We start from the raw sequence: 12,549 nt of genomic DNA on the forward strand, positions 1-12,549 counted from the left end.
CAGTGCCGCCGTCGCCGCTTATTGGAGGGACACGGAGGGCACAGATCGCCTCTCCTGTGTCCCTCCTGCTGCATCATCTCCGGTGGCCGCGGGTCTAATAGGGGGAAGTGCCGTCCGTGAGCCAATTAGAGCTCACGGACGGCACTTCCCCCTATTAGACCCGCGGCCGCCGGAGATGATGCAGGAGGGACACAGGAGAGGCACACGCTGTGCCGTCCGTGTCCCTCCAACAAGCGGCGGCGGGAAGGAGAAAGCAGACTGACATGCGGGCGCTCGTCCGCATGTCAGTCTGCTGTAATCAGTGGTGCCCCCGCAGCCCCTCGCCCCCAAGCCACCGCGAGGACTGCGGGGGCAGTAGTTACGCCACTGGCAATTGGGTAAAACCATGTTTCTGCAGTAAGTGGGGCAAATGTAACATGTGCAGTAAGATTTATATTTGGGTGGGTTATATTGGTAAATACTGGCTGCTTTATTTTTACACTGCAATTTAGATTTCAGTTTGAACACACCCCACCCAAATCTAAATCTCTCTGCACATGTTACATCTGCCCCACCTGTAGTGCAGCATGGTTTTGCGCATTTGCTAACTTTTTTGAGTTGCTAACAAACCTGAATAACCCCCATTGTACAGTATTGGATCAAGATCAAGTGCTTTACTGCAGTGGGCTCAATTCAGTATGATCATTTAGGCTAAATGTGATCTTTAACTCCCATCAGAAGGGATACAATGAAGAACCCTCCATAGTCACAATCACTATGATACTGATTTAGTTGCATAGTGACAAATGGCAGAATTCCATGGTAAGTGCACAGTGGCGGTTCTTGCCATGGGCAAGCAGGACTTTTTCCCCGGGGCGCCGCCTTCCGGAGGGCGCTGGCGCCATCCGGAGGGCGCCGCACCGTGGCAAGATCCGCCACTGCTGCCCGCTGTGTCCCCCGTCCGCCTCCGCTGCCTGCTGCCGTCCCCGTCCTCGGCGCCTCCTGTGAAGGGAACTAGACGCTATGCGTCTAGTTTCCCTTCGTGGAGAGTAACTGCTGAGCAGTGCGCGATGACGTCATCGCGCACCGCACAGCAAAGGTCCTCTCCACGAAGGGAACTAGACGCATAGCGTCTAGTTTCTCTTCGTGGAGAGGACCTTTTGCTGTGCGGTGCGCGATGACGTCATCGCGCACCGCTCAGCATTCAAGCGGCGCTTTCAATGTACAGGGGGCGTGACTCACCACGCCCCCTGTATTAGGCCACGCCCCTTTCCTGCCCGGGGCGCTCTGCGCCCTTGAACCGGCCCTGTAAGTGCATCCACTTGTATTACTGCATGCGGTGTTGCATAGCTCCAGGCACTTAATTCTTAAAATAGGTACACACTATACAATTATCTGGCAGATTTTGCTGGTTGAATTGAAAAGCTGGTAATGGATGAGAGCAAATGACAATCGACCATTTTCTCCCAAACACTGAAAAACTAACAAAACCTGTCCTTCATACAAATTGGTTAATCACAAACTTAACCAACTTGGATGAACTAGTGTTTTTGTCCATTTTGCAGTTTATGGGGAATATCCAATTATCCCCGTTAAAACATCGGGTCTGAAAAATGGGTGTTTTCGTCCGCTTATCTGACTTTTTTTCCGATGTTTCACTGATTTTTTTTTGCAGGCTATCCAGATAGATCGCCTGTAAAAAAAAAAAACCTTTCTCCCGAAAACACACAGTTTCAGTGAAACCTGTGGGTTTTTGGGTGAAACAGCCCCATTTTAAGGACAAAAACAGGGCTGTTTCCGGGGATTCTGCTTCACCTGAAAAGCCGCAGCACACGCCGCCTTATCGGGGCTAATTAGATAGCTCTCGTCGGGACAATTAGCCCCGATAAAAAAACGGGGCTAATTGGATATCCCCCTATGAAAATAAATGGTCAATTGCCATTTGCTCTCATCCATTACCAAATTTTCATTCCAACCAGCTAAATCTGGTAGATTATCGACCAGATAATTGTATAGTCTGTACCTAGGCTGAATCTGTACATTACCACGCATTAGTCATGGGCTCACTATGGGATATAATTGTATAGCTCCAGGCACATAACATGCAGCTAATTGAATTGCCCCCTTAAATAGTAACTAATGCATTTCATTTGCATTGTTTTGATAAATGACATGTAATTAGTAGAAAAAAATATTTGTTTTTAATTGCCTTCCAGCACCCATGGTAAGTGTTATACCCATTTAAGCTACATACTTCTGCTGGATTTAAAATTAGGTATTTAACATATATCTAAAGAAAGCTAAATGCATTTAAATATTGACATTTTTCTGTACATTTAACTTGCATTATCCTGAGGTGTGATATTTTGTTACTTTTAGTGCATCTGACGTTAGCCAATGCAATAGAATACAATTTTGTCAAATAGAGGCATGTAAAATGAAATAAGATACTATTAAACTGCATATACATAAGCGTTCCACATGTGATTTTATTTATTTATTTACAGACACAACATTGATAAAACAAAGTGTGTAATAACAGACAGACATAGAGGTAGGAAGGCCCTGCTCGCAAGCTTACAATCTATAGGGAAAAAGGAAAGATACACAAGGATAGGCGCAATCCATAGCATAGCAGTCCCACCAGATTGCAAAAACCGTCCAGATGGGATGTAATTAGATATGAGTGAAGGTTCTGAAGGTCATGTGGGTGGTTCAGGAATTTGATAGACTTGCCTGAAGAGGTGAGTTTTCATGGAACCCTTCAAAGTTTGGAGGCTAGAGGAGAGTCTTGTTGTGCATGAGAGGGCATTCCATAGGGTGAGTTCTGTCCGAAGAAAGTCCTGCAATTGTGAAAGGGAGAGAGTAATCTGTGCAGATGAGGGACGCAAATTTTGAGCAGAGCGGAGAGGTCGAGTTGGGAGATATTTTGAGATAAGTGATGAGATATATGTTGGTGTAGTTTGGATAATAGCTTTATATGTTAATAGAAGTATTTTATATTGAAAATGGGAGAATATTATCAACCAATGCAGGGACTGATAGAAAGGATCAGCAGACAATGTACGTTTTGCATGGAAGATCATCCTTGCAGCGGCATTCAAAATGGATTGTAGTGGTGAGAGTCTTTTATTGGGAATACCAGTAGGGAGACTATTGCAATAATCAATGCGGGAGATAATGAGAGTGTGGATTAGAGTTTTTGCAGTGTCTTGTGTAAGATAATACTATATTTTAGATATGTTTTTTAGATGCACGTAACATAATTTAGAGACAGATTAAATATGTGGAACAAAGGACAGTTCAGAGTCAAGGATGACTCCTAGGCATCGAAAAGGGCAGAAAAGCATTCAGTGACACAACCCAATACAGATGGTGACAAATCTGGGCGGATGGTAGATTTGAGTATCATCAGCGCACAAATGATACTGAAATCCAAAAGTGCTGATTAGTTTACCAAGAGATGACGTGTAGATTGAGAAAATAAGAGGACCTAAGACTGAGCCTTGCAATACTACAACTGATAGAGGTAGTGAAGAGGAGGTGGATTCAGAGAATTTCATGACAGGTTTCTATTTTTGCCACAGGCTCATGTTTTAAAATCGAACACTAAATGCAATTATAAACACACCTACAGTAAATGTACTTTATTGCACATGAAAGATGTTCATAAATGTGATAAGTGATAAGTGTTTTTCTCATCTTAAAAAATGCATTGCAAATGCCAAGTGTGCAAATAGCACTAGTTTGATACACTACTAATTGCAGGCTATTGAAATGACAACTTTTTTTCCCCCTGTCCTAGTCCTGCAGTCTCCTATTGTTACCGGGCAAAGATTTGGATTTGGCTGGGGTACGTAACGACAACATCAGTTGGGATTAACTGGATATTAACTTTAGATTTACTGTCTAAATGTTTTCTGGAAATGTTATGAGTTGTGTAATATGAGTGAGCATTGTGAAAACACTTGCACGGGCTGTTTAATGATTTACATATAGAAGCTTGGCAAGTGGTTTAACTTTACTCTTGTAAAAACATTTATAGTGAGCTTTAGTATCCTACTTATCCAGGGACAATTAGACTCCCACATATTACATTGCAACTGACTTTTAAATAGAGCAGACTTGATTTTACTTGAATTACTTAATTTAAAATACATTCTAAATAAAGAGAACTTTTCTACAAGCTTCTTCTTCTTCTTCTTCTTCTTCTTCTTTGTCTTCTTCTTTGTCTTCTTCTTCGTCTTCTTCGTCTTCTTCTTCTTCGTCTTCTTCTTCTTCGTCTTCTTCTTCTTCTTCGTCTTCTTCTTCTTCTTCTTCTTCTTCTTCATCTTCTTCTTCTTCTTCTTCATCTTCTAATTATTATTTTAACTTGTTTATTTTTTAATTTATTTATTTTTTAGAAGCAAAATGGTTCCGTAGGGTAAGGGAATAAAACTGGCAACAAGAAAAATAACTGCTGACAGTATATAAGCTCACACAGATACTTAAGAAAAGTGATCATGTAGCATAATTATGAATTGAAGACAAAGAAGGGAGTGCCCAGCTCATATGAGCTAATGATCGATCGGGGATATGGGTAGTCACAATAGGGAAAATAAAGCTGAGACTGCAGAATTAGGAGGAGGGGGGTTAGCTAGAATTAATAAATGGGATTTAAGGGCATGCTTGAAGGCAAGAAAGCTTCATAAAAGTTTTATGGAGTAAAGGAGGGCACACCAGAGGACAGGCGTGACTTGGGAAAAATCTTAATTTGAGAATGGAAAAAGGATCAGGGATGAGATGAGGTTGAAATTGTTAGTAAAGTGAATATGTGGGAGGGCGTTTGTGAGGAAATGAGGCTACAGATGTAGGAAGTATTGATGAGTTTGAGAGCTTTTTAGGTGAGAGAGAGGAGTTTAAATGTAATTATAAGTGGTATGTGGAGTCAGTGGCTGAGAAGGGAAGCAGAGGGTTTTAAGAGAGGAAAATAAGGAAGACAGTAGAGAGGGTGAAGGCAGGAGTTAGGAAGTCCAGAGAGGAGCAGATTACAGTTATCAAGGAGGGAAATCTGGAAGGCATGAATAAGACTTTAAGTAGCATCCTGGGTTACAAATTGCCTTATTATAGAAACAGCAGGATTTTGAAAGGGACTGCATGTGGGGAGAGAAGGAAAGGGAAAAGTCATGGGTGACACCTAGACATCGGACATAGGGAACAGAGGAGGGACATTATCAACCAAGATAGGTAGGGCAGGAGTAGAGGGGGCCTTGGCCGGAGTAAATACAATGAGTTCAATTTTTTAAATATTGAATATTAGAAATCATTGTGCAATTCAGAATGAGATGTGAGAGAGATGCAGTGAGAGCTGTCAATGTTATTGTCAGCATAGTGGTGGTAGTGAAGTTTAAAAATACTGATAAGCTCTCCAAGGGAAGACCTGTAGAGTAAAAAGAGGGCCAAGGACAGAACCTTAGTTAACCCTCACCTTAAGTGGAAATGAAAGTGGAGGTGCAAAGGGGGAGTTGGATGTAAATACAGAGAAAGAGCAGTTGGACAAGAAAGAGGTGAACTGGGAAAATGCTGAGTCTTGAAGCCAAATGGAATAGAGAGTTTTAAGGAGAAGGGAGTGGTTAACAATGTTAAATGCTGGTCTGAGGTCAAGGAATAGAAAATAGAGAACAGGATTTTGGATTTGACCCTGAGGCGTTCATCAGTATCCTAGGTGTGAGCAGTTTCAGTGTAATGAACAAACAAAAAACCAGATCAGAAAAGGTCTAGGAGGGAATGTGAGGAGAGGAAGGAGAATGGAGGTATAGAGGAGCAAAGAAATGGAATGGTAGGTAGCAAGTAAGGGACAAAACAGGGTTTCTTATGAATTGGGAGACAAGGGAATAGTTGAAGGATGAAAAGAAAGTGTCAATAAAGAGAGTTAAGTGCAACGTGGGTGCATGCTTTAAAGTTTAGGGGAATAGCAACAATGGACAGGTGGAGGGTGGAGAAGAGAGCACATACTTCAGCCTGGAGACTGGGGTGAATGAGGACAAATTTGGGAGTACCAGTAGGAGATGAGGTGGATAAGGAGGTGGTATCTATTTTGTATGTGTAATAGATGGCAAAATTAATCACGCAGATGGAGGGGGGAAGGGGGAGCTGGAGACAAGGGAGTTGAAAGATGAAGAGGTGACAAGAGTTGTAGGCCTGGCAGTAGATGAGGATTTGCCTATCAATTAAGAGAATGGAGATATAGAATAATAGAATAAACCTGAAGTGGATGAAGTCAAAAAGAAAGTGAAACTTCTTACAGAGTTGCTCAGCAGAGCAAGAACAAATTAGAGTGCCAGGATTTTGAGGGGACACCAGAAGGTTAATGTTAATATCTGTGGCTTCAGAGTCAAGGGAAAAGTAGGTCATAGGCATACAAACACAGTATGGGGGAGAGAAGGTAGTCAAGAGAGAAGGACACATAGATGGAATCAAGAGGGTCAAGATTCATCCTAGTAATAATGTTTTCAGGGGTCAGGAATGAGTGGCTAGAACAGAAATGTTGACTAAGAGTAGGTGCTGTTCAATTAGTTGTTGAAGTCAGAAACAGTACACAGATGAGAGAAGACAAGGTCAAGGGAGTAATTATTGAATAGAGAGGGGAGTGTAGTTCATTGTGAGAGGCCAAAGGAGCAGTTTGGAGGCAGCAGTGTTGGGGAGATACTGAGTTGAGATGTTGAATTCCCCCAGGATGGGGGGGGGGGGGGGGGGAGTGGAAAAAGTAGGGGAAATTGAAGGGGATTCTAATAAGAAATTTGGTTCTAGAAATATATGTACCACTCTTCATGGTATTAAGCCGGTCACACACTGCAGTTCACATCCAATAATAGAGATGTGTACAATGACCCAGTATCAAAGAAAGTGTGTGATTGAAGATCACTTTTATTGTGTTTAGTAATCTGCAAATTGCACTAATAGATTGTAGTCATGCAGGTAAAGATCCAACTGCTAAAGTCTACATCATATTTTCTTTTTTTTCTACAGAAATGAAAACCCTTTTTGGTGCATAATGTTTTATACTAAATACAGTTTCTAAAGTGTAATGTTTTATTACAGTATTTCAAGATTAAAATTTTTTTTTTTCCATTCCATAGCTCCTCGACCTTTTATAATACCAGGTAAAAAAAGTTTCAAGAGTTCTATCTTTAACAGTATTTAGATATTTACATGATGGTATTTTTATGTATGTGATGGGCAGTGTTAGTGGTGATAAAATTTATGTTAAAATTATACATTGATTAGAGATGTGTGGTTAGGTTCTACAGAAATCTGAAACCACACAAATTCAGGCTCTGAACCAAACAAAGACCCAGTTCAGGTGCCCTGGGGAGAACCAAACAAGACTGAGGCTGGTTTGGATCTACCTGCAGTTCGGAATTCATATTTTAAAAATGGATTTCTGGTTTTGGATTGCAAAAATTACATGATTTTAGTTGTTTGTAGCCATTTTCAAGAAATCCAAAATTTGAATCAAAACACTTGTGGGTGGTTTTGCGGAACCAAAACTAAAGCCAAAATATGATGGTGAAATTAGAAACAAAACTAAGACACAGGGGTATTCCATATGGTCTATATAATCTTCCTCTCTCACTGCTCCACCTTTGCGCGGACCACCCTGCATATCCCTGCACTGGCTCTCTATGGAGGTCATTCCGAGTTGTTCGCTCATTGCCGATTTTCGCAACGGAGCGATTAATTCAAAAATGCGCATGCACATGGTGCGCAGTGCGCTAAGTATTTTAGCTCAAAACTTAGTAGATTTACTCACGGCAGAACGATGATTTTTCATCGTTGAAGTGATCGGAGTGTGATTGACAGGAAGTGGGTGTTTCTGGGCGGAAACTGGACGTTTTCTGGGAGTGTGCGGAAAAACGCAGATGTGCCAGGATAAAACACGGGAGTGTCTGGAGAAACGGGGGAGTGGCTGTCCGAACGCAGGGCGTGTTTGTGACGTCAAACCAGGAACGAAACGGGCTGAGCAGATCGCAGTGTAGGAGTAAGTCTTGAGCTACTCAGAAACTGCTAAGAATTTTCTATTCGCAATTCTGCTAATCTTTCGTTCGCAATTCTGCTAAGCGAAGATACACTCCCAGAGGGCGGCGGCCTAGCATGTTCAATGCTGCTAAAAGCAGCTAGCAAGCAAACAACTCGGAATCACCCCCTATGTGCGGTACTTCAGTATCTAAGATCAGAATTAAAAATTACCCATCATTACCTGTAAAGACCTCAAAAACACCATCCTAAATCTCAGATCAAAATACTCCCCCTCTTGCCATGTTAGATCTACTTCTGACTTGCATATCCTCTAGAAATCACCATCCCATCTACTATGCAACACTTTTCATATACCTTTGTCTACATTTGGAATTCCCTACTATGCTCAATTAGACTTACCACAGCTTTCAAATCATTAAATGGTCTAATTTTTAGACCATACCAACTCTGGTTGTGTCTGACCCATGGTAGCTTTTCTTCATGATAAAAAAATGTTTTGAACACCAGTTCTCAATCATTCTTACCAGGGTCAGTTGACCCTGCCCCCAGCCAACTGCATCTGATCAGACAAATGCTCGGCTTTACAAAGCAGAACATTAGAGTGAAGGGGGGCAGCTGGTTTTCAGGTCATGAGGCCACAGCACAGAGGAGAAGTAGGAGGGGACAATACACATATGATCTGCCTTCTTCCTCTATGGGTCCACTGGTTTCACTAGTTGTAAAAAGCCTACTCTGCCTGGTTAGCAAGTAGTTAAGGTTAGCTTAATATCAAACAGCTATAATTTATGGCTACTCCTCTACTATTTTTAAATTAATAAGAGTTGTTTTTTATCTTTTTTATATTAATACTGAATTAAGTTATTTTCCTAGTGCCTGTGGTGCATCCAGGTAAGAACAGTATCAGTAGAAACTTTGGGGTAAAGTTACTAAAGCTTCTAAAAATGAAAAGTGATGAGGTTGCCCATGGCAACCAATCAGATTCTATCATATCTAGACTGAATCTTATTGGTTGATATGTGCAATATCACCACTTTTCAAGTTTAGAAGCTTTACTAAATATACCCCTCTGTGTTTGATTAGCAACATGTGTTATGGCTTTTTTCCATAACAACTCTGCATGTGTCTGACCCATGTTAGCCTCTTTTCACATATCTGCATTATTAGTGCTAATCAAATCAATCTATAAAGTCTGTGACAAAGTCTGGGGCAACATTTGGTGGTCCAATAAGGCAAGGGTGAATGTAAATTCCTTTTTCACTGGGACAAAACAGTTTATTTTTACACTGGCAAATAAAAACAGGGAATGGGAATTAGGGAGAGACTACTGTACTAGTCATGTACCAACAATAAATGTTTTCATTGCCCCATATTCCAATCACGTAGAGCAGGGCTGGCCAAACCGGTCCTCGAGATCTACCAACAGTGCATGTTTTCCAGGCCTCCTGCAGATCTGTAGAATTGTCAGTTAGGAATGATTGCATCACATCTTAATTAGTAATTACTACACCTGTGTACCAGCTAGGTGGTCTGGAAAATGTGAACTGTTGGTAGATCTCGAGGACCGGTTTGGCCAGCCCTGACGTAGAGGATAATCACATTTGGGGGTGCTGCCACGGACAATAACATTGCCAATATACTGTATGTTAAAACAAGTTAAGAAGAGAAGAGTATCGATCTTACAGTGGCGCACAGATGGTAATAGTAATAATAAGACTGTATAAAATGTAACTTTTATCAATAATGTTAAAAAGCCAGGAACTGTGAAATATTAAAATAAAGAAGTGGACAATAATGAAAAAAGAAAATATAAACACTATTAGTGGGATAAAAAATATCACAGTATATCCCTGTGTGTGCAATATACCTTTCCAAAATTATTTATTATGGGTAACAATGACCTTCACAGGAATTAGTTATGTGTATTGTCAGATTATTACTAAAAATAATCTAAATAAACATTTAAATTCCGCAAGAATATTTGAAAGGTGAAGAGGTGACAAGAGTTGTAGGCCTGGCAGTAGATGAGGATTCGCCTATCAATTGAGAGAATGGAGATATAGAATAATAGAATAAACCTGAAGTGGATGAAGTCAACAAGAAAGTAAAACTTCTTACAGAGTTGCTCAGCAGAGCAAGAACAAAGTAGAGTGCCAGGATTTTGAGGGGACACCAGAAGGTTAATGTTAATATCTGTGGCTTCATAGTCAAGGGAAAAGTAGGTCATAGGCATACAAACATAGTATGGGGGAGAGAAGGTAGTCAAGAGAGAAGGACACAGATGGAATCAAGAGGGTCAAGATTCATCCTAGTAATAATGTTTTCAGGGGTCAGGAATGAGTGGTTGGAACAGTAATGCTGACTAAGAGTAGGTGCTGTTCAAGTAGTTGTTGAAGTCAGAAACAGTACACAGATGAGAGAAGACAAGGTCAAGGGAGTAATTATTGAATAGAGAGGGGAGTGTAGTTCATTGTGAGAGGCCAAATGAGCAGTTTGGAGGCAGCAGTGTTGGGGAGATACTGAGTTGAGATGTTGAATTCCCCCAGGATGGGGGGGGGGGAGTGGAAAAAGTAGGGGAAATTGAAGGGGATTCTAATAAGAAATTTGGTTCTAGAAATATATGTACCACTCTTCATGGTATTAAGCCGGTCACACACTGCAGTTCACATCCAATAATAGAGATGTGTACAATGACCCAGTATCAAAGCAAGTGTGTGATTGAAGATCACTTTTATTGTGTTTAGTAATCTGCAAATTGCACTAATAGATTGTAGTCATGCAGGTAAAGATCCAACTGCTAAAGTCTACATCATATTTTCTTTTTTTACTACAGAAATGAAAACCCTTTTTGGTGCATAATGTTTTATACTAAATACAGTTTCTAAAGTGTAATGTTTTATTACAGTATTTCAAGATTAAAAAAATTTTTTTCCATTCCATAGCTCCTCGACCTTTTATAATACCAGGTAAAAAAAAGTTTCAAGAGTTCTATCTTTAACAGTATTTAGATATTTACATGATGGTATTTTTATGTATGTGATGGGCAGTGTTAGTGGTGATAAAATTTATGTTAAAATTATACATTGATTAGAGATGTGTGGTTAGGTTCTACAGAGATCTGAAAACACACAAATTCAGGCTCTGAACCAAACAAAGACCCAGTTCAGGTGCCCTGGGGAGAACCGAACAAGACTGAGGCCTGGTTTGGATCTACCTGCAGTTCAGAATTCATATTTTAAAAATGGATTTCTGGTTTTGGATTGCAAAAATTACATGATTTTAGTTGTTTGTAGCCATTTTCAAGAAATCCAAAATTTGAATCAAAACACTTGTGGGTGGTTTTGCAGAACCAAAACTAAAGCCAAAATATGATGGTGAAATTAGAAACAAAACTAAGACACAGGGGTATTCCATATGGTCTATATAATCTTCCTCTCTCACTGCTCCACCTTTGCGCGGACCACCCTGCATATCACTGCACTGGCTCTCTATGGGGGTCATTCCGAGTTGTTCGCTCATTGCCGATTTTCGCAACGGAGCGATTAATGCAAAAATGCGCATGCACATGGTGCTAAGTATTTTGGCTCAAAACTTAGTAGATTTACTCACGGCGGAACGAAGATTTTTCATCGTTGAAGTGATCAGAGTGTGATTGACAGGAAGTGGGTGTTTCTGGGCGGAAACTGGCCATTTTCTGGGAGTGTGTGGAAAAACGCAGGCGTGCCTGGATAAAACACGGGAGTGTCTGGAGAAACGGGGGAGTGGCTGTCCGAACGCAGGGCGTGTTTGTGACGTCAAACCAGGAACGAAACGGGCTGAGCTGATCGCAGTGTAGGAGTAAGTCTTGAGCTACTCAGAAACTGCTAAGAATTTTCTATTCGCAATTCTGCTAATCTTTCGTTCGCAATTCTGCTAAGCGAAGATACACTCCCAGAGGGCGGCGGCCTAGCATGTTCAATGCTGCTAAAAGCAGCTAGCAAGCAAACAACTCGGAATCACCCCCTATGTGCGGTACTTCATTATCTAAGATCAGAATTAAAAATTACCCATCATTACCTGTAAAGACCTCAAAAACACCATCCTAAATCTCAGATCAAAATACTCCCCCTCTTGCCATATTAGATCTACTTCTGACTTGCATATCCTCTAGAAATCACCATCCCATCTACTATGCAACACTTTTCATATACCTTTGTCTACATTTGGAATTCCCTACTATGCTCAATTAGACTTACCACAGCTTTCAAATCTTTAAATGGTCTAATTTTTAGACCATACCAACTCTGGTTGTGTCTGACCCATGGTAGCTTTTCTTCATGATAAAAAAATGTTTTGAACACCAGTTCTCATTGTTACCAGGGTCAGTTGACCGTGACCCCAGCCAACTGCATCTGATCAGACAAATGCTTGGCTTTACAAAGCAGAAAATAAGACTGAAGGGGGGCAGCTGGTTTTCAGGTCATGAGGCCACAGCACAGAGGAGAAGTAGGAGGGGACAATGCACATATGATCTGCCTTCTTCCTCTATGGGTCCATTGGTTTCACTAGTTGTAA

General features: G+C 41.0%; 1 protein-coding gene across 1 annotated transcript in view; it reads left to right on the plus strand.

The window, feature by feature from the left end:
* The window catches only part of LOC134965869 (uncharacterized), an 81,015-nt gene that overhangs the window by 4,653 nt on the left and 63,813 nt on the right, over positions 1–12,549 (plus strand). Inside the window, exons 3-5 of the mRNA XM_063942255.1 lie at positions 3,785–3,832; positions 7,098–7,121; positions 10,938–10,961. Of these exons, the coding sequence (XP_063798325.1) occupies positions 3,785–3,832; positions 7,098–7,121; positions 10,938–10,961 (96 nt within the window). The remainder of the gene's footprint in view (positions 1–3,784; positions 3,833–7,097; positions 7,122–10,937; positions 10,962–12,549) is intronic.

The sequence above is a fragment of the Pseudophryne corroboree genome, chromosome 10, assembly GCF_028390025.1.
Source record: "Pseudophryne corroboree isolate aPseCor3 chromosome 10, aPseCor3.hap2, whole genome shotgun sequence".
Classification (NCBI taxonomy): Eukaryota; Metazoa; Chordata; class Amphibia; order Anura; family Myobatrachidae; genus Pseudophryne; species Pseudophryne corroboree.